Source organism: Colius striatus, chromosome 11 (assembly GCF_028858725.1).
Source record: "Colius striatus isolate bColStr4 chromosome 11, bColStr4.1.hap1, whole genome shotgun sequence".
NCBI lineage: Eukaryota > Metazoa > Chordata > Aves > Coliiformes > Coliidae > Colius > Colius striatus.
Genome location: NC_084769.1, coordinates 19,419,748 through 19,443,165, shown reverse-complemented (window position 1 = coordinate 19,443,165; position 23,418 = coordinate 19,419,748). Strand labels below are relative to the sequence as shown.

At 36.4% G+C, this 23,418-nt stretch overlaps 1 protein-coding gene across 1 annotated transcript in view; it reads left to right on the top strand.

Annotated features, from left to right (window-relative positions):
* KCNH7 (potassium voltage-gated channel subfamily H member 7) overlaps positions 1-13,720 on the top strand; it is a 242,621-nt gene extending 228,901 nt beyond the window's left edge. The window contains exons 13-16 of the mRNA XM_062004706.1: positions 3,525-3,776; positions 8,563-8,731; positions 11,939-12,131; positions 13,454-13,720. Of these exons, the coding sequence (XP_061860690.1) occupies positions 3,525-3,776; positions 8,563-8,731; positions 11,939-12,131; positions 13,454-13,720 (881 nt within the window). The remainder of the gene's footprint in view (positions 1-3,524; positions 3,777-8,562; positions 8,732-11,938; positions 12,132-13,453) is intronic.
* The last annotated feature ends 9,698 nt before the right edge of the window (positions 13,721-23,418 follow it).

Genomic DNA, 23,418 nt, shown 5'->3' with positions numbered 1-23,418 from the left:
CAAAACTTTAATACTACAGGCTGACCATGGCATACAGAAAAATAACTTGTTTGATCTCTGGTAACCATCCCAAGCTGAATTTTATGACAGTATTTCTTTGAGTCTATGTCATAGCTACATTTCAGTTCCCTCATGACAATCCCTTTTCTTCCCTTCCTTTGCCAGTGCAAGTGCAAAAAGCAGAAAACAAACCTTCTGATAATAAGTATGAAGATTTTGGAATTTCCAAACAGCAAATGTCAGAGGACGTTGCCTGTAAACTTGGCAGGCATTCAAAACACATAAAAGGTGAAAATGAGCCCCATAAAGAGTGTAAATGATGTTTCTAAATGTTTGGTAAAGCAGGAAGTCTCAAAATAAATATCTAGTTTCTAGTAATCAGAATCAGAGGGTGAAACTTGTCTTACTGGAAGAGGAAGGATGAAGCACTGGGATGAGGGGTTTTTTTAGTTATTACATTTACTTTGGAAATAGAATAGAAAGAAGAGAATCCTTTCAAGACCTGAAGTCTGTGTGACACAGAATGTTTCCAGACACAGGCATACACAGATAGAAAACTTCTTTTCTAACCAGTTCAAACCAGTGACTGGATATCATTACAAAAGGAAGGAGATGTTGGAGAAATTCACACTCTGAATAAAGCACCACCTAGATATTACTTGTAACATTTCTATTGAGCTACAGAGGCACTGCTAAGCTCTTGAGTTGAGGTACAGAGCTTGCACCATCATCAGCTCTTAAAGAGACAAATAAAAAATGCAATTTCTATTTTTATTCCTGCTCTAGGTGCAGAGTATCAAAAGAGAAGAATCTTTAGCATTAAATAAGAGTCTTTGAAAAGGAAAACAACTTTTGACTCACTGACTGTAGCCAGGTGGCTAGCAGATAAAGCAATGGCAGTAAAGCCAAAGGTGCATATTTTGAAATAGATCAGCTGATGAACAAATCTTCCCCGATTTCAATAGGCAGGACCCTGCATTCAAAGATGTCCACTTTCTTCCTAATGCCAGTGAGTTCATTGTACCTAGAATGCATTTGGAAAAGAATGTTCTGTTGTTCTGATATAGATGGAGACTAAAAGCAGGGATATTGGTTGAAATATCCTGGTTTTACAGCGGTGTAATTGTTAGCAGAATCTGACTTCTTGTTTCTAGATATATAGGTATTTTAGCAATATCACATATAAGCCAATCTGCTCTATTTCAGTTGCTATACAATTTTTTTCATTAGTCTCTATGACCTCCTCTTAAAATTAGTCCACTGATTGAGTTGTATTCCACGGGGTGCTCATTACAGCTACTGTTAGTGCACAAAATTCTATGAACATAAAAAATCACCCTAAAAAGTGGCAAAACCAAGACTTTGTTAGGAGGTCTTTCTCACAGGTTGAAGTCAATCAAGCAGTAAGTAATTAAGACAATTTACATCTGGAGTACTGTGTCCAGTTCTGGGCTCCTCAGCTCAAGAGGAACAGAGAACTTCTGGAGAGAGTCCAGCACAGGGCCACCAAGATAATCAGGGGACTGGAACATCTTTCATACAAGGAAAGGATGTGGGAACTGGGGCTGTATAGTCTGGAGGAGACTGAGGGGAGATTTTATTAACATTTACAAATATCTAAAGGGTGGGTGTCAGGAGGTTGGGACATCCCTTTTTTCTATAGTAGCTAGCAACAGGACAAGGCGTAATGGGATGAAGCTCGAACACAAAAAGTTCCACTTAAATATAAGAAAAAACTATTTCACTGTTCAGGTGAGGGAGCCCTGGCACAGGCTGCCCAGAGGGGTTGTGGAGTCTCCTTCCTTGGAGGTCTTCAAGACCCACCTGGACATGTTCCTATGCGATCTAATCTAGGTGGACCTGCTTCTGCAGAGGAGTTGGACTAGATGATCTCTAAAGGTCCCTTCCAACCCTACCATTCTATGATTCTATGATTTCACCTTATCTTCCCAAAAGGAAAGCCATGGGAGACATCTACCTTAGAATTTTCTTATGACGCTTTCTTTTGTTTTGTACTCTTTTGGAGATGCAGAGAACATGGTACTTGACTTTCCAGTTTGAGCATCCCCCAAGAGCTTTACACTGCCAGGCCATTTGTATTCGTGTTGATGCCTTTTCAGTATCATTGCTGAAATCATATCATACTGCATTCTCTTTGTGCAGTTAAAGAGAAGTAGATGAAGGCACAGTTTCGTTTCCTTATAGTGGCCAAAAAACAGAGAAGAAACCTAGGGAATTTACTAAAAGTTATATTAGCCACTGCTGTAGGCTGTAAAGGCTACAGACATTCCAGAGCTATGTTGATTACTAATTAGCACAAAGCAGATGGGAAATCATGCTGTCTCCTCAGGAAGTTAATGCAAACTAATTACGTCATTTATATGTTGTTGAGGCTACCCTGCTAAAATGTGTTTTAAATAAATAGCAGAACTGGAATTATCTTGACATTTCAGTTAAAAATAGATAAAAACAAATATTGAATTGAAAATTAGCTTCAAGTTTATGCTGAAAAGACATCAGGAGTTATCTGTTTTCATAAATGATCATTCTCAGGTTTAAATACTATTTAATTTTTACAATGTGTTTTTAAAGGCATCTCCTTTAAATTTAGTTTTATTTGCCAATTCTAAAGAGGAATGAATCTGCTATTTTTCACTACAGATCTTGAATGTGACTAATGAAAGATTCATTCTCAACTTGATTGGTACCCTGCTACCATATCTATCACAGCATGTTGTGTACTTTTATTATTCAAAGGATTGGATGTTCAGAGAATTGCAGTTAATTCTAAGGACTAAGAAATTTCATCTACTTTGGAAAGTTGTTTTGAGATGACCCCACATAGTCAGGCCATGAACTCTCTTCTTTTTGTAGGGTTTCTCTCAGCCATATCAATCCTAATTGCAGGTTTGACAGTAAGGAGCATGGAGAAATAGGCTCTGTATTTAGGCAGGCCCAGACATTTTGAGGTTGAATGGTTGATTAATATATTTATCCTTTTCTGAGAAAAGAATAATCAGCAAAGATTCTCTTATGTGGACATAACTTAAAAGAGTCATTCTGATACTGAGTCTGACATCCATGACTGTCAAGGCTGTGAGAAATGCCCAAGAGTGTGAAAAATTGTAAGACAGAATGAAACAATAAACTAATTTTTTAAAAAATTTTGGAACATAAGGCTTTCTCAAATCTCACCTTCACCTGGAAAAAGCAGCAAATGAATGGGACGGCTGTGTTGGATTCAAACCTTTGCTGTGTTGATATAAGCAACTTTTTGCATAATGTTGTTGTTTAGGGACTACAAATTCTTTCCACATTCATGCAAATGTCTTCTAGGACTACAAAAGAAACATAAATCTCCTCTGATACGGGAATCAAAAGAGCCTTTAAAGTCATTTATTCTAACAGACAGTGAATTTCCTAACTGATTGTCTCCACCCCAAGACCAGAATAAACTAGAACACAATTTCATAAACTGCTTATTGTTGTACACAACTATTTCTGTTTTACAGACTGTATCAAAGAGAATGATCAGAGTGATCCTGAAGCCTCAGGGGACACCACTGGGTACTATCAATCTATCAAGAAACACTTTGAGGAGAAAAAAAGTGCGTCATCATCTTTTGTGTCCTCCATTGAAGATGAGCAAAAGCCCCTGTTTTCTGGGATAGCTGATTACCCATCTGTAACAGAAAAAAATACAGAGGTAGACTTTGAAGAAACGGTTCATGACAAAGAAGAAATTCTTATTGACAAAAGAAGCAATTCCTGCAAAGGTAATCTAGCTGTTGCTATTTGTAAATTTTGAATGGATGTTTTTTAAGTCTGATTATCAAAACTAATTTTCTGAATGGTTCTATTGATTCTTTACATAATATTTACTTTTGCATTTCCTGAAATTTTAACAAGAAAAAATATTTTTGATCAAAAAATATTCTGTCTCAAGAGGATTAATGTAGTTTAATACAGTGGCTGTTTGACTTGATAACAGAAACTCCAAACAGCTATTCCAAGCTTTGTTAATAAATCACTTTGTAACTTAACTGCCTTGAGAAAGTAATTTAAACAAAGTCTTTAAAATTGTCTGTCTGTACTAGACTTTATTGAGTGCTCATGGATGAAAGCTGCACTCATTAAAGAATCTCTCAAAGCCAGGACTAGGTGACAGTAAAAACTCATAGATAATGAGAGCTAGATAAACGTAGTGATGGCTGCATATGTCAAAAAAAAATTAAAAAGAGAAATGTTTTGGGGTAATTAGATTCATTTCAGGCACAACAAAAACTAAGTGAATAAAATTCATAATAGCTTGAGAGAATACTATCTCATTTTGCTGCATATGTTGGTAAAAGGACAGAACAATATAGACATAGAACAGATCGTGACTTCCATAAGCAAAACACAAAGAACAAAGATTTCAGCCTTTGTATCTGACAAATGATCAGAAAATATTAAGCAATCTCAGTTACTTTTACAGAGACTTAAATCACATAATTAAAACTACATCTAATATACTAAAATATTAATTTTCTTGGTGATGTAAAGGGAAATTATTAAAAGACCAAGATTAATATACAGTTTAAATATCACTGGAAGTTCATTTGTCATTGTTTCAGTCTGAAGGGAAGACATACATATTTACAGTTTAATGCCGTCTTTCCCAGCCATTTGTTTCCATTTTGGCAATCTAAACATTTAACTATAATTCAATAAACTTTAGGGGTTTGAGCTACATCTTTAAACATACTCAGTGATTAATCAAACCAAATAGTGCATTTTTTTCTATTTCAAAGGTAAGAATATGTGAAGTCTGATCTCCTCAGGTTAAGGGCTATATAAATCTGCCCCACATAAACTTGTTGCATACATAATACAATTTGAAAGCTTACCTTTCCCCTACCGATAGCCAGAAATATGTGTCCTTGCAGCTATAGCAACATTTTCCAAGGCAACCTATTGCAGATTTTATTTGAGCTAAATTTAGCATGTCTAAAGGTTTCATATTTTGATTAAGACCACATTCTTTTTTCCACTTTGTAATCTAGCACTTCTGGTACTGTATGTGAAAGCTCATTACCTTTCTTGTAACTTTCAAAAAAACTTCAAGGTCAATAAAATAACATCATCTTTGCCTGGTATATATTTTAAATTAAATTCTTACTTCTGCCAATCAATCTTAGAGATTGATTATAATTTACCATAAAAGTATTTATGAACATAATGAAATAAGTTCTGCTTGTATGTATGTATGTGTGTTTATAATACTCATATATTATGGATACCTTATAAATCTTGAATACAAAGGTACTTCTATAAAGGTACTGCAATTCATTACCACTGTATCTGATACATTATCCTTAGTTTTGTTGTAAGCTTTGGTCATTACTGTCAATTAATAGAAAGACTATTAATTATGTATTGTACAATGTGGGCAGAAGCTGCATAAACTTCTTTCTCACAATCTTAAAATGCAACTCTTAGTATTAAAACATGGCTTTTTTGAGAAAACTGGTGATTTTTCCTTAGCTGGTAATCTATATATTGCAGAAAACCACTGCTTTCTCTTTTAATTTGGTCACTATTTGGTCTATAAAATTGATTCTTGAGTTATTTAAGTGAACCAAGTTACATGTTTATTGCTTTAGTTCTCAGCCTAGGATTCTTCAAGCACTGGAACACCCTAGTTGGTTATAAAGTTGTAACAGCTGTTGGGCTTCTCTGGGGATACTTATGTATGTGGAAGTACCTGAAAAGATGCAATAACATATCCTATAACATATTAACTTGCTTATACTATATTAACTTATTTTAAAATTTGCCAAATCATATGCTTTGTCATAAATTACATATTTATTTTAATAATCTACCAATACATATTCTGGGACAAAAAGAACAGCTGTGATTTCCCATGTGATTCTATTAAATTATTTATTCTTTAAAATAACTAACTACTTGTTTTTTACAGGACTTTAAAAAGCAGTGAAACTTATGGCCTGTATTTTTAGTTTCTACTTCTGAAATTCACTGCTTACAAGTAAATCCACTGGATTTACAACATCCATTGCACCTGCACTAATAGTTTACAATTTTATCCCTGAATTTGTCATAGCCTGTTCCTTTCACTTTGCTGAAAGCTTTCTGGCTTCCTTGGACACTGCCATGTGTGCCTGCTAAAACCAAATTACATGCTTTTCCAATGCTGTTTGCCTCTTTCCTTCTGTTGACTTAAGTGGCTAAGAAGGTGAACAGGTTTCTGTGTAGCAAAGATGAAATCTCTTTCCCCTTCCTTCTGCCCAGTACATAAAATCAGTTATAGGTTATGCCACATGAAATTCAAACACTCTACAGCTCCAGGAAACCTACCACCTGCTAACCAAAGATCAGGTAATGCAGTAAGCACCTTTCTCCAATAAAAAGGGAAACAAGTCTCCTCCTCCACGTGGAGTCATGTAGTGAGAGCTCCCCTTCCTGGCTAAATCTGCTTGAAATACTAAATCTAAGCAGATTTTTTTTTTTTTTTTAACTTACTTACTTAGAGCAAGATCACTCAAAGATATGTTTGAAAAAAATTAGCTAATAACATTTGGACAGACCTCTCACATGTCACCTGCACTGTTTTTTTCTCTTTTCTCTGAAACATGGCTCTGGCTGCTTTGGTTGCTTAGAAAAATTTCACAGTGTGAAATGAATGTAACCTCTGCTGAGTTATCAGCATGCAGTGCCAAGAGAAGTGTTAGGAGAAGCTCTGAACAAACCATTCAGGGACTCCTGGGTATGTGGGATTCAAATCCAACTGCTCATACCACAGAGGCTGACATCTTATAAGCAGTTAAGTATTAAGTCCAGCCATATGCTGAAGCAGCAGCCTGAGCACAGTAACAACTTCTAATACATTCCTTAACTTCATGTAGTTAAACAATTATAAATACAATCCTAATGGGAGTTGTACCAAACAGGTGTTAATGTTTTAAGAGGGGTTTTTTTTTTATCATAGCAGATGAGAATCCGAGTTTTACTGAGCAATTGTTTACTGCCTGCACGACAACAAAGTCACTGCAAAGCTCACAGAAATATTTCATTCTATATCAGATAAGGGTATGTGGAACTAATATTTCCCATGATAAATTATTTGTAACTTTAAACTAGCTTGGTGAACAGGAGAAACAGCCAGGAATGTAAAGTTATTAATAAAGGCACAGAGATCTAAATTAAGCAAACTGAAAGAGAAATGAGAAAAAGCTTAAACCAGAAATCTAAAGAAAAGGAAGGAGGGCCACTGAGATCTCTTTGGATGGTAAGGTGCAATGTTAGATCACAGAGATCCAAGAATTGGGAGAAACAAGAGGGATGGAGTTTGTGCACAGCAGGTATAGGCTGAGGCCTGGAGAAGCCATCATTATATTTTTTTACAAAAGCCTGGAAATAAATAAATAAAAATTATTCATCTAAAGAGCAGTATGTATAATATATATGGATTAGAAGAGGAACTAAACTTAGCAATCTAGCTGAATCTCTGAAGTAAGATCATAGTTTCACAATTGGGCCTTTTTTAGCTTGAAACAAATCTATCTTTTCTATCTTAATCCAGAATTTTACCCACAGTTCAAACAAGGGAAAAAAATAAAGAAGAAATATTGTTTACTCTGAAGCTTCATTTAATATTTAAGTGATCTCTGACTAACCTAGCAATGATAAATATGTAATTCTTTTAGGATTCACAAATTATTAAACAAAATGAGCTGGCACCTTTCAACCCACAGTACCGTAAGAGTCTTTGAGACATGGTTTACACTAAACTGTAAGGACTGGGTCAGAGACTAGTGGTGCTACAAGCTACATCAATGAAAATCAATTTTGTTTTTGAAAATAAAACTGGTAACCCTTTGCAAGAAGTATGAGCTGCATTAAATGCCCTCTGTCTCAGAAAAAAACATATTACACTTCACTAACCTTTTTAAGACAAGCAGTGCTACAATCATTGGTAAGAAAAGCAGCTGGCTGAGGTCTGGCAGCTTTCTCTAGAGACAACATTCCAATGTGCTATTGTGCATGCCCAGTGCTGTAAATGCAACATAACAAGTCTTTCTTTTACATCAAAAAGCTAAACAGTAAATAGACTTCAATAAAACATTCAAGAGCAGGTTTCTGAAACACACAATCATAGACATTCGAGTACATCATTCAATGTATTCAGGTTAAAACAGTATTTTTCATTTCAATGAACAAATTAAGGCTTCATTGGTAAAATAATACAAAGAAAACTAAAGAAACGGGAGTAATTTAGTGGCAGAATTCTGATGATGCTGACTAGACAAAGCTGCTTGTTTATCTACAGCTTCAAAATGTTGTCATGTTGTCACTGTTAAGTTAGAATTTTATCATTTTTGAATGCGACCACTTTTATTTTTCCTTCAACAGTAGTAAGGATCAAAGCTCAGGTAGTGTTCTAGAGTACCAATTTGACTTTTGAGGTTTTGGGAAACACTAGTAAAGGGGATGCTTGACATCTCTCTAACAGCATGTATATGAAACTATACTTTTATATGGTTTGTTTTTCATCAGATATCACTGATGAAAGAGACTGGGAGCAGGAGAACATCCAGGAGTACCAGGACTCCCCAACTCAGTCAGCATTACCCCATGTTACATGGGGCATCTGTGAAACTGAAAGTGACTTTATATATGGGGAAGTGGAGAATCGATTAGATTTACTTCAAGAACAACTCAACAGGTAAAAACAGAGATATGAGCCAAAAGAATGTACACGTGAAAGACTACATAATACAACTGATATTAATGATAGTAAGGGAGGAATGCATTTGTGCAGGAAGTTTCCAAAAGCATTCAGATCTTCAGAAGCTCAAACGTACAAAAGTAAGCCTGATGGGAATATCATTTTTTTGTCTCTATATATTCAGAGGTGAATAACTATCACCTACATTCAGTCTTCTAGATTCTTGGAAAAACCTATTCTGGGAAGGCTGGGTACAAAATTTTTAACTCATTGCCAGAATATTCATGTCACCTCTAAGTACTAACATTAGCTACTCTGAATTGCCTTGAAGAAAAGCCTTTCTCCTCAATTCACTTTTCAAGAGACCAACTTTTTAACAAAGAAGCTGTTGTCATACACTGTATTTGTTAAATTGAAATCTGACCTCACTTAGAATGCTGTTCCCTTAACAGTGATTCCTAGATATTCAGTCATGCACAAAATGATAATTTTCAGTATCTTTCATGGAGACCCAAAGTAAACCAGCTGCCTTGTTTAAAACAGAAAAATTCCCCTCTTGATGCATTAATTTATTTATCATTATTTGTCTCTATAATATGAAAGACATGGAAGTATACAAAGGCAAAATATTTATTTGTTTATTTATTACAAGAGAAAACAGATGCTTTCTCTGTCAGAATCTACTATTACCTTTGCTTAATAAAATGTGTCTTCCATTTCTCTTTTGTTCTCTGATAGACTACTCTTTGCTGGCAGCTAAGCAGCATTGCTTATCATGTAATTTCACTTAATTTTAAACTGCCCTATGCTTAGGTCTATGGCTTTTTTATTATTTTCACTCTGCAATTCCATTACTTCAAATATTTTTTTTCACGACAAATACTATGACACGCACTCAGCCCTAATTATACTTTAGTAGCTCTTCAGTGGCATTCTGTGCTTAGCAGTTTAAAGCCAGGTTAACTGTACATTGCTTCCTTCATCTGCTGTAAGCCAACCAAACCATAGTATTTTTCTGACTCCTATATAGTACATTAAAAAGATGTTCTTAACCTGTAAGCCTAAATTGCCATCATTACTGATTATGATAAAGTCAAGTAATCTAAGTAACTTTAAATGTCACATAACTAAATAGCTGCATGTTCCCATCAACAGTGTATAGTCTTTTGGTTACATTTCTTTTCCTGAAATCTTAAGCTCTTGAAACTGAATTTATGTCTCAAAGATACCCATAGTTCTCAGTATTTTTTTGAATGAGGAAATACCATTGTTGCCAATGTACTAAGATTTAATTTGTTATGGATTTTATTAAATAATTTTGGTTTTTATCTCTTCTTGTGCTTTCAAACCTGTTCATGCTTTCAGGACTTTGAGCCTTTCTGAGTCTTCTATGAATGAAAAAGACAATATTCTATTCTGTTTATATCAGGTGTGACCTGTGGGACTAATAAGCAGGTTCACTTCTTTCTGACATTTTCCATGCCAAGTTAGAGGCTTGGCATAACACTTACTGCATGGATACATAAGGCTGGAAAGCTATTGTAGGAGGAAATGTCCCTAGAGCTATCTCTGTATCTCCTCTTCAAGCAACTGGAATTTCATAGAGGCAGTGGCACAAGCATGTAAAGTTCTCTTGTTTGTTCATCCTTGGTTGTCATGACATGGATTGGTTTTAAATTTTGGAGAATGGAGGGAGGAGTCATGTATGCAATGATGAAGAATAAAGACCACCAGAGATACTCTTTGTTAGCACCTGATGGGAGTTTCCAGCTACTCAAAAATCAAAGTAAGAAGGGAGAAATTTCAGAGTTAATTCAGAGCTAAAGACAATCATTGCTAAAAGTCCTCCAAGGCTAAATTCCTTTTATTCACTGAGATATTAAGGCCTAGGTTTAGCAGACAGAAGCTATCTGGATAGTCACATGCTGTGGTTGCTGCTGTTGTTTTCCCCTGTGGCATCAGCATCATGCCTGTGTGACATCAGTACATTTGCAAGTAGCAAAGAACCCAAGGGAGATGAACAAGAGGGTGAATAGGACATGATTGACTATATCCCCTGGGTCTGAGTCTTTCTTTGTAAGAGCTGATGCCAAAAAACCATCTTCTACTGATAAAGGAAGAAAGAGCATCCTAAATATCCTTTGGGCATACCTTTCAGATTAATTTCATAGATGCTTTAATAAATAAATTACATGGGCAACGGACAGTTCCAACATGATGAAAAATAATATCAAACAGTGAAGCACCTGGTGAAAGCAAAAAACTGTCAGCACAGGATCAATTCTGCTTCTCTAGGGAGCCCAAGTAGTAACATTCACAACATTAAAGACTCCTGACAAAGATTTGTTCACTCTGTCAGAAGATGAGTTGCAATAAAGAAAGCTGTATATCTGTATTACCATCTGTATAACATATTCTGTAGCCTTCCAGCATCTGAGGAGGAAAATAGACATCACTTATTGCTGAGTTTGTCAGGATCTCGGCAAGACCATTTGAAAATCATTTCACTACTATGGAATTGTAAATATGAATAATAAAGCAGCTCAAGTGTTTCAAAACTCACATAAAAAATTATTTAAAGTGGAAGAAACTACTAAATTTGAACATCAAAAATATTGACATTAATGCTGATGACTGAAATAATCTGAATAAATTTTCACAGTGAAGAGACTTGGGCTATTGGGTATTTTTAATCATCTTGAAAGCATTTTTCATTTTCTAACTGTAGAAAAACACAAATGTGGTTTTCTTCTTATTTCAGTACATTGTATTAGCATTGGGAATGTTAGCATTAATTGTCAGATGCCTCAAAAATAGTGTCCCATCCTCAGCCAGTGCAAACCAATTTAGTCACTGTGAAGAAAGCACATTTATTCCAGCCAATTTCAACCAAAGGCCTAGTCCCCCGTGTCACTTTCTGTTACAAACAAAAGAGACAGTAATGAACTCATTTTTAGTGCAGCAAAAAGATCAGAAGCAAACTTACAGATATGTTCTACAAAGGAATGCGAAAGCGAGCAAGCTTTGGAAGGGCTCAGTACTCCCTCTTCTGTTCTTTCCTGTTTAAGACATGGTCATGTTGTCACAAGCAATAGTTTGCTTTATTAATAAGCTGCAGGTCCCTCTTGAATGCTTCTGCAATCAGAGTGTTAAAACATACCTCTTCCTGATCATGAATTAACTGATTTTGTGTTACTTCTCTAGGCTTGAATCCCAAATGACTGCTGATATCCAAAACATCCTGCAGCTTCTGCAAAGGCAATCAACACTCATCCCACCTGCCTACAGCATGGTGACTGCAGGTGCAGAGTATCAACAGCCAGCACTCCAGGTGATACAAAAGCTTCAGCCTGCAGCGTCAATTAAAACAGACAGAAGTTTCAGTCCTTCATCTCAGGTATGAATATGTCAAATCAGATCAAAAGAGGTTTGCTAATCTTTTAGCTTATGATGGAACCTAGATGCTTGTTCACCAGTTTGAGGAGCATGAAGTTACTATTTTGACCTAGCACCTCCACAGCACACTTAGATATCACAGTTTCAGAGACTGCATTTTCTATGAGGTTTGTAGAAATCAGTACAATGCTCTTATAATCAGGTGGATGTACTTAGCTATCAAGCTCCTCCCAAAAATTAGCAGAAATGACAACCAGACATGGGTGTAACCCACAAGCATTTTTCAAGCATCAGAGCTGCCTACGTGTGTGCATCTGCCATAGGTCCCATCATGAAGTCCTGAGAAGCACTGTGACTTTGTTTTCCTCAAGGTAGAGGCCAGACAGGTTAAGTTAATGTAGCACAATGATTATATACATATGGAAGTGGGACAGGTGATGTCCAGTCAGTTGCTGCTGCTGGAAATACGAACATAGAGAGCTGTAACATACCTGGATTTCCCAACACATATTTCCCACACCAGTTCTGTTCAGGCAAAATTTGACGACTTTCCAAATTTGTTTCAGATTTTAACAGCTTGGGCAGAGATGTGGCATATTATTTCCAAATAGGCTGCTGCATGTCTAGAAATTCCAAAGCAGTCATGCAGCATATGATTAGTAAATCCAGTGTGTTGGCTGTGTCAGATTCCTCATGCATATGCTGGAACTCATACAGGCACAATAAGTCCAACACATTCAGGAGGCATCAATCCTTATGCATAGAGATTATGAGGGTAGCAAATGCGCAGCAGTAGTTCTCAGAAGTTTGAAGCCACCATGCATATACCTGCACAAAACACAGATGCATATCTCTGAACAGAAATGGGATCACCCTCTGTAAACATCAGCAGGGGCACTGCACACTTTACCCATATTCCAGGTTCAAAAGTGAAGGTGAACTGAGTGCTGAGATTGGAATATAAATGGTTATACAGTTCAGAATGATGCAATTCCAGAGTTATGTTCTGAAACGTCAAGAATGTTGAAATCCATACTCTTAGATCGCATCTCAAGTCCTTGAGAAAGGGCTGTTCATCTGCACGTCCTGGAGTCATATGAGCAAGGAGATGACAAGATATACAGGCTTCTACAATTAATCAACACAACTGCATTCAATTATATTAAATCAAATGCAGTACCACATAAAAACATTTTAATACACTGCTTAATTTTCAAACATAGCTGTCCAGCAACCATCTGAATGTGAGAATTTTGAGCAGAACCAGAGCCTGGAAGCAACTGATTTAATTATTACCATCTTGTTTTTTCTCCTCCCTTCCAGTGTCCTGCATTTCTAGACCCTGAAAAGTCAAAACTTAAATCCAAAGAATCCCTCTCAAGTGGAGTGCATCTTAACACAGCCTCAGAAGACAACCTAGCTTCTTTTTTAGATCAAGATCGTGACCAGTCTGTAGAGTGTCCCTCACAACATTGTAAAACTAATCTTCAGCCAATTAGGCACCCTTCCTTACCAGAATCTTCACTGAGCACTGTAGAAATATTGAGTCTTCATAGGCATGTTTCTGATCCGGGTCTTCCTGGGAAATAATACTTTTATACTATTACTTCACATAAAAATTTAAGTGCTTTTAATGGCTGTTTTTCCTTTTTTTTGTATTTAAATCCTCTATACTTGACTCAGGGGCTACAAGGAATATACCATTATATGCAAAAGTACTGTATATTTTCCTAAATCTGAAGCTTGTAAGGTAAAGTTGAGCAGTTCTGATGTAAATATATATATATAATATATATATATATAAAAACACTATCTGTATGTTCCAGATGTAAAACTTCCAGCATTCTCAAGGCACCTTATATTTTTATTTTTTTTAATAACATGCATGTTCTGAAATTACAGTTTACGTTGCATGGAGATTACCATTTACTGCTGTCATGGAAATAGTATTTTATTGCGCATATGACTTCAGAGCAAATAGGAGACCAATAACAACAATTCACATAGAAAAAAATCTTACCTGACCAAATGAAAATTCAAGAAAAATCTTCTAGGTGATCAATTTTAAAAATTGATTTGTCTTTCAAAAACTCTAGTGAGGTTTTTACAACAAATCACAGTGATTCTGAATCTAGAGAAACAATAAGGTAACCAAGTCTTCTGGTTTTGAAACAATTAGGACAGAGAAACTGGCCTCCTTCCAAACCAGCTGAAGTAGGGCAGTATTTTAAGAGACAAGAAAACTCTGCCACATGCTCGAAAGTATCACTGTAGGTCATATCCATAAAACTGCATTAATTGAATAATTTGTTTCCAGTGCTTTTGGAGGAAGAAATGAAAAAGAAATTCACTCTAGAAGTTAGCTGTCATGAGCAGGCAGGTATTCTTGCATCCTTTTTTCTATAGTAGCTAGCAACAGGACAAGGCGTAATGGGATGATCTGGAACACAAAAAGTTCCACTTAAATATAAGAAAAAACTATTTCACTGTTCAGGTGAGGGAGCCCTGGCACAGGCTGCCCAGAGGGGTTGTGGAGTCTCCTTCCTTGGAGGTCTTCAAGACCCACCTGGACATGTTCCTATGCAACCTGATCTAGGTGAACCTGCTTCTGCAGGGGGGTTGGACTAGATGATCTCTAAAGGTCCCTTCCAACCCCTACCATTCTATGATTCTGTGATTCTTCAGCTGTCACACAAACATAATCAAATGCAATAAATCTAATTTCTATATAATATAGAAGACTGTGTTCCTTTTATTTAGTACAAATCATTAACAATCTTTAATTAAAAAATACTTGACACTTTTTTGGTTTATAATTATTAGGGCGATTGTTTGCAGTTATCTGGTTTTACTGACTGGTCCCTCTACAATGATCCTAGATAGCGTATATATGTATGTGGACACACACATACACCACGCACACATTCCTGTATGTGTGCATGTGTCTACTTTATATATGTAGATATGTCTGTATGTATGTGTGTGCGCATTTATATGCACACATACACACAAGTGTGTGTATATACCTACACTTACATGTAGGAGTATAGATATAGAGCTATATATATGTATATATGTAAAATCACTTTCAGGAACAATTGTAAACTTTCTTATTAAAAAAGAGTAAGCTTAGCTTGTGTCCAAAGCTATACTAGAATAAAATGACTTAAGGTCCGTAGGCTTTAAATACAGTATGTACTGTATGTGCATAATGCTTTGTGAATACTTAGATTTAATTTTATTAAAATATTATTCTGCTTCAAATGTTGTGTTTATTTTAGAAGGAAATGACCTTTCTATTACTGTTTTTAAATATTTTAAAATGTTCATATGATTTTCTAATCTTAAAGCTTTATTGTGAAATTCCTCTAGGAAGAGAACTGGTTTCAGAAATGCATGTAACCCAGCTAGTGGGCAAGCAGTTAAATTTTAACTAAAATCAAATTAAACCTTCTGTTCTAAACCAGTGCTAAACAGTAATGCAATAGTGATCAACCCTCACATTAACAGATACATATATGTTGGGGTCAGAATGACACATAACATTTTTAATTGTATACAGCCAGTAGAGAAACCCAAGGGGACTGAGTCTTCTCATTTAAAATTACTGTGCATCTTGAGCTACTAAGCAAGGCTTTGCTTTATCTTTGAAAATTGAATACCTTTGAATACCTTTGAATACCTTTGTGAGTGAAAAAGGAAACCAATCCTTCCCACACGAGAGAAAAGTTTTGTCTGCCTCATGCTACTGTTTATTGTCAAAAGGTCCAAATGCTACAACAGGCTGACGTCGGGAGGACTGCACTGCTTGGTGCCTTGCAGGATCAGATCCTAGGTGACAGCATCACTGGGCCACTCAGAATCTCTGCCTGCATATACTCCACTGAAACAGGAGAACAGCAAAATGAATAGCAAAATGAAAGTGTCTGCTTTTGGGATTTTTTTAATAGCAAGCATTAATAACTTCTACACTATCTCAGTCTACTAAACTAATATTAATATCTGTTACAAAGAACAAGCTAGCACATATTCTAAAAAAGTATTTGTGGTTATGCTACATTTTTAAAAGTCTGGTATAAACTAAAAATAAAATTAATGGAAAAAAGAAGTATCATGCATGAACATTGCTTTACAAAATGCCTTTTGTCCCATTTTATCACTTGGTATTTCACATTAAGGCAAAGAGACTAAGCAAAACAGGTGGAATGTGGAAGGAGTTTTGGGAAAGAGGAAAAGTGACAAGTATTTCAATTAGTCCGAGTGAAGGAAAAGCTCCATCCTCCTTACTCCTTCTCTTGGCTCAAAGAGGCTTTGCTCCTTCCCTTCTCTGTCTGTATCAAGAAGAAAAATCTCAGACGAGGGCAACTAAGGGAAACTTGCAAGTTATGAAGAGTCTAAGCTTCCTAGACATCTGCCACTGCATGGACAAAGCATGAAAGATAATAACTTGGTTGGCAACACTCTAGCTGACCCTTCCCTGCCAAAGATCTGCCTTCTCAGATACCTTCTACTCTTGTTAAGGTATGCTGAAGCACATGAAGAGCTACTGCTTCAAGCTCTTCTAGAGATTTGTATGAACCATTGGTTTGGGAAATCTGTTCATTTTCCAAACAGCAAAAATTATCTCTCTTATTTTGTGGTTTTGTGAGTTTTTTTGCTGGGCAGGGTTCCCTTTAAGCCCAGTCTGTTTCTGACAATAGGAATGACAATATTATCCAAACCAAGGTCAGAATAATATAGGGGTTGCATACCCACATACCCCAATATACAGCTGTGACACATCCATAGAGGCATTCAGGAATTTAGGAGACATGTTTTAGTCTTGCTTGAGCTCTTAGGAACACTCATCCAGCTATTTACAAGTAAAACCTGTGGCTAAAAAGATGTATCTACAAGTTATAGCTGAACTATCAAACCAATTGGGACAATCACTCCAAATGTAAGGTGAGATGGCACAAATCAGCAGAGCTCTTCATGACGGTCATTAGCTTCCTCCAGCTGTGGTCTAGGTCAATATCTAAAGCAAATGATAGATTGTGATGCTTTTCAGTATTTAAGCAGAAATCTGCACAATTTGCATGTGTGTCCATCTACATGTACAAATTTACAGCAATACACAGAAGTCCTGACCTACCTAACTCTCCTGTGTCCCAGAAGCATATGACCAATTGCAAGACTTCCTCTCATGTTCTCCCTTGGTTCACTCAGCAAACACAGGTTTTCTGGCCTCCCATCTCCATAGCTCCTGACAGTAGATTAACTTGTCCTTCCTTTTCTTGCTGCAGATTGTGTGCTAGTGATCTCCTCTCTTTCGTGAGCACTGCTCACTCATCAGACCCTCTGCATGATTCACCAGCATTATACACAAAAAGCTGAAAAGCACTTCTCTGGGGTCTGGCTGCCTTGCTTAAATGAGGCAACTTGAGTTTTTGCTTGCAGACAAATTGTGTGCTCTTTTTGAGAGCTGCTGAGCTAACCTGGGCACAAGTAGAATAGTGGGAGATTGCAGTGGGAGCACAGCAGAAGGTATGATTCCTTGGGTGAAAGTTGTACATAATATCTGCGCTGCAGATTAGAAGCTTTGATGTTTCTATGCTCTTCTGTTGTGCATTCTTCTTACACTGTGACCAGATGTCTATGCTAGTATTTAGGGCTGGACTCTTCATATTTTGGCTTAAATCAGAAATAATTAATTCCAATGGAGCCAGCAGTTACATGTTATTGCATTTTTCATCAGATGAATGGGAATTGGCTCTGGGGGGAATCTCCTCTCCTCTACAGGCTCTCTCTGTATTTACATACAGAATTTTTCTGGCATCAATTTCAATATCATTTAGTGCAAAAACTGACTTTATTAAGGAAAACCTACAAATTTTTCCCCATGAAAAACATTTCAGCTGATTCCTCAAATGCACCAAGCTAGTTGAAACAAGAAATAACACATAGTAGTATTGCAAGACGTTCTTCTTTGGAAAAAAACTGTTAAATCAATGGACACTCCAAGCATGAGTCACACCTTCTAGTTATTTAGGGTTACAAATAAAAAAGCCAGAGTAGTTAAACGACATCAAAAGTTGATGGGTAAAGCAGAAAAATCCATTCTGATCAATGCAAGTAGTTTTTTAGTTTGTACATTCAGACAGGCTTTAGAACAAGGTAACTTGATTCTTCTAGCATCCTTTCAACCTACATGAAACCAACCCATTAAAAATATTTTAGTAAAAATTTTAGTAAAAAACCCACAAGAGCTCACAAATAAACTTTATAACCAGAAATAAACAGTAGGTATCACCATTTTTTAACATCCTAATCCTTCACATAAAGTTAATGAGGACATGAAACAAGACCAATGGAAGATAACCACAAATCAAACATTAATGTTTCCTTGCCATTTTGAAGCCTCTCCTTGCCAGGTATTTCCAAGAATGAGAAAGTAGTGGCCCAGCATATGAGACGAGACATATGAACTCATACAGCCAGTTTTATATTCAAGGAGGCAGCAGGAAGCAACCAATCACACCTCCTCAGTTCTGATTCTCAAAGTTTAATCTTTTCCACCAAGATTGATATTTCTGATAATATTGAGCCCTGTTACTGTAATGGCTACATATTCACTGCACAATAGCTGTTGAGAATAATGACCTTCACTTGTAAGAAACTGCTGCCACATTAAATTTGTGCTGCCCTTGGTCAAGTCCAGATTAGTTCTGTTAAAGTCAAAGAGATAACTGCCCTCCACTTTCTGACAGAACAAGGTTCCAGGTTGAGAATGAGTTAACAGTGGTGTTCTATGGGCACTACAGAGACCAACAACGCAGGAAACACTGGTTTCCTGCCTATATTCACTAACAGAAGCAACTACCAGTAAGTGAATTCAAATGGGTCTGATTAGCAAGCCCCGTGTACTGAAGCTACTGGTTTGCAGCTTTGAGTACATGTGTTTTTTGTTGTTTCTTAACTTTGACTTGCCTTTAAACTGTAATTTTTGACACTGTATTCAAATTCACACCATTACTTGCAGCTGCTCCAAATAGCTGCAATAATGCATTTAATAAAGTTTCTAGAGTTGGGTGGGGATTTTTTCCCCATTCCTCTTTTGGCACACAAACAAAAATGCAACCTTGCTGCTATGTCTACTCTTACCTCATTATCACAAATGCAAACCCCACTCAAATACAGGGGAATGCACTTGTTTCACTTGGAGTATCTAGCAGCCATGCACAAACGGCAAGGGACTTAGTCTCACTTTCAAATTTAATGTCAAATTCTTAATGAAAATACTGGTAAATTGTAAAATTGACTCAGATTTGAGACAGACTTGATATGCAGCCATTGGCATATTTTCCACACCTGTCCAGTCATAGAATTAATTTTTAAGTAGCTTCTTACTTGGAATAAAAAGAGCATGCAGAAGACCCTCTAACATGACTACTCTGAACCTAAAATTTCCTTCAGTTTTATCAGGAATGATAGGTACCTACATCATACAGCAGTCCTTGCATCACTGACATACCACATCTACTCTACATATTTCTTTCTAGACTTGAAAAAAATATGTCTTAGAAGTTAAACAGCAAATAAGGGAAGAAAAAAACCCTCAAACAAAATCCGTAGACTAGATCACATAGGAAAATCAAGACAACACCGGGCTCTGTCGATACCAAAGGAGCATGTCACAGAGATTGTGACTGCATGAAGCTATCACTACAGCAAGCTTACTTTTACTCACTGTACCTCTATGTACAAGAAGTAGACAGAACTGCATTATTAATGAACAAACATTTTTCTTCATCTAGCTACTTGGGGGTTTCTTAATGCCCACTGGGGAAGTTCTTTGATTATTAATGAATGCAGAATATGGTTATTCTCTTTGGAATGGTAATCAGATGGACCAAATTGAAGCCCCTCACAGGAGGCATTTGCCCCTTTATGCATTATTTACATTTTCAATACTGAAACTTTATGATATTGTAAAGCTGGAAAGACAAAGTTTTGAAAATTTAGTTTAGATAAATACTTCATGACTATGAGCTGTAGCAAATCCTATCTGTGTAAGAGGTTTTTGTATAATGCAGTTAATAGATGTCATTATTTTGCTTTCAAAAAAGTTCTGGAAAATTGTTTATTGTACAAATAAAAGCATTTCAATGCTGTGTATATATTCAGTATTTTACATCACTATGAAAGCTTATTTACAAGAAATCTATATATGCACAAATAAATATAATGCACTTATTTCAGACACAAGCAACAGAATGTGAGCATTTAATTGGTGCCTGACTTGAATTTTGCTACTATAATGTAAACAGCACTAACAGGGATCCAGGAATGTAGAATTATGTATCTGTACCAGAAACACTGAGTAAAAGTAATTATATTTAGTACACTCACAACACCATGGGAATGTAAAAGCAGAGGACTACACAGGACATCACTTGCTGGCTTGAAGCACACAGAACAGAGACAGAAAAATTAAATCTTTTAAGAAAATCCTATGCAATTTCTATGTGTCATAACCTCCATCCCTCAATTAGAGCTGGAAGTTCCATCCAGTAGAGCTGCAAGTTGCATTCATATCTACTCCCTCTCATTTCACTGACTGAAGAATTAAAAACTAAATATGTAACGTCTAGTTACAAACTAGATAACAAAGCTGACAGCTGCTACCCATGAAGGCCCAATTTTTTACTTAATATTTTGATCGAGTGTTGTTGAAATACCTGTCTTAAACCAGACAGTTCCATTGCTTGAATAATTTTCTTTTCGAGAACTTGAATGAATCATGGAACAGGGTTTGCCACTCAAGAATCTTTCAGGAAGTGATTTTACTGATCAAGATTAATAGCTGTTGGAAGCTATTCAGACAAGCTTAGCTCAAAAAAAATAAAAAACAAGAAACCCAAAAACAAACAACAAACCACACACAAAACACCAGAACATCACACCCATAGATCTCCTTGGAGAAGAGCCTTATGTGGAATTAAAATAATACAAATCAATTAGAAGGCCATTCCAGGTGAATTCAAATAGTATTCTCTGAGCTTGCCTCACAAAAAAAAAAAAACAAACACTGTATTGCAACAAGCTGAAACACTAAGAAAGTTTTATCTAGAACATTTTGGTTTTTTCATGGAATCCACTGATCTAATCTACCAAACCAGCAGAATTTTTCAGAATACACCCTCTGAGACAGTATGCCACCACTAATGAAGACAACCACATATGACATTTAGGGTATCTGATGTTTTATTTGTGTTAGAGAGCTACCCATTGAAAAGATACAGCCCATTATGTATGACCATAAGCTTTTCCTTACCATTAAGCTCTTGAGCTCAAGAAATTTGCTTGTCTGGAATTATATATGTACAGATAAAAAAAAAACATGCTTCCAAATACAGTAAAAAGAAAAAAATATTACTGTGAAACATGCACTTAAAAAAAAAAAATCAAAGTATTCATTCAAAGTGCATTGTCATCTTGAGCAGGAAGGTTAAAAACTCTGCAACAGCTTCCATTCACAGCAGTTCTTCCACCCATGAACTTCGACAGGTTGGTGATCCTATTTTCCTTCAGCAGTTCAACACTCAGAATGCCATGGTGCACTGCAAGAACTAGAAAAAGGAGTAATAGCGAAGTCAGTGTTTGGAGACTTTGAAAGCATGACAAGAACAGTTGCACTAGCCATCAGTGAGATTCAAAAGGTATGGCCTTCTTCCATCCTGATAGAGCACCTGAGGGACCCACGAGCTTAAATACTAGAAATAAATCTAGCAGATGAAAAGCATTCACAAAATTGTAAGAAGAGACTGTCAAGGCTGTTTCTGCTTCTGGATTTTTAGCAACAAAACTAATCTCATTTCATAGCATTAGTTAGAGCAGGTCCAAAAATTAGTCATCCGAACAGTTCACATGTTGCTACTTATACCCTACCAATAACTTCCACAGTCTACTGTGGTGACCAGCAATAACTTCCCATAGACCTTGATCAGTCTTCTTCCTCATCTTGAACAACTGTCGATTACTCCTTTTTAACATGTGACACTGCAGTGATCATATTACCATCTGTAAATCATTAGAATGTTAATGCAGACCCTTGTAAAACAACTCCTATCACTATTTATTAACATTATTAAAACATTTACAGTATTTAATACTTCCTTTTTAAAAAACACCATCTGACTTTTCAAAGCCAGTATATCTCATACATAGCTACTAAAAAATAGGTTTAGTTTTGCAACATTCACGAGCTCACCCTCCATTCTAAAAATGCCAGATTTAGGACCTCATGCCAGAAGAAATGTCTTGCAAAACATGCTGAACGATTTCGGAGACTCTAGCTACTTGGGACACTAATCTGCATTATACCCTCCTAGCCAAGTTCCATATGCAGTACAAAGTTCATCAAAATCCTACTCTCCAAAGTTTCAAAACTAACTATTAACTTTCTATTATCTGCATACAGAATTATAGCACTAACACATATAGTAAGGTACAGTGAACCTGAAAAAGAAACAGTATTTGAAGATGGCAATGAGAATCTGAACATGAACTGCCAACATATTTTGATTAATTTTATATTGTTAAACAGCAACATGTCTATCTAAAGTCTGTAGCACTGTAAACTACTGTCAACTATAATTACAATCATTGTTGGAAACCATACATTTTACTTGAAAAGGAGTGATTTTCACTGGGAAATTTACGTTATTTCTACTGAAGAAAAAAAGCATTAAACAAAACTTTACTAGGGTTGTTTTCACATTTCATTATATAGTTTCATTGTTCATATTACTTTCCCTGTCCAGAAATAGCACTGAAGTACGTCAACATACAGGCAGCAGCAGTACACTAAGGACAGTATATGCAGAACATCTAGATGGAGCCCTTGCACAGGCTGCCCAGGGAGGATGTGGAGTCTCCTTCTTTGGGGGCCTTCAAACCCCACCTGGGCACATTCCTGAGTGACCTGATCTAGGGGGACCCACTTTGGCAGGGGCGTTTCACTAGATGCTCTCTAAAGATCCTACACCTACCATTCCATGATCCTATGACAGAAGGAAATGGGTTCAAGTTGTGCCAGGGAAGGTTTAAATTGGACATCAGAAAGAACTTTTTCACGAAGAGAGTTATTAAGCAGTGGAACGCCCCAGGAGGCGGTGGAGTCACCATCCCTGGAGATACTTAAAAGACACATAGATGAGGTGCTGAGGGCCATGGTCTAGTGGTGAGGTTACTGGTTGGACTGGATGATCTTAAAGATCTTTTCCAATTGAAATGATTCTATGATC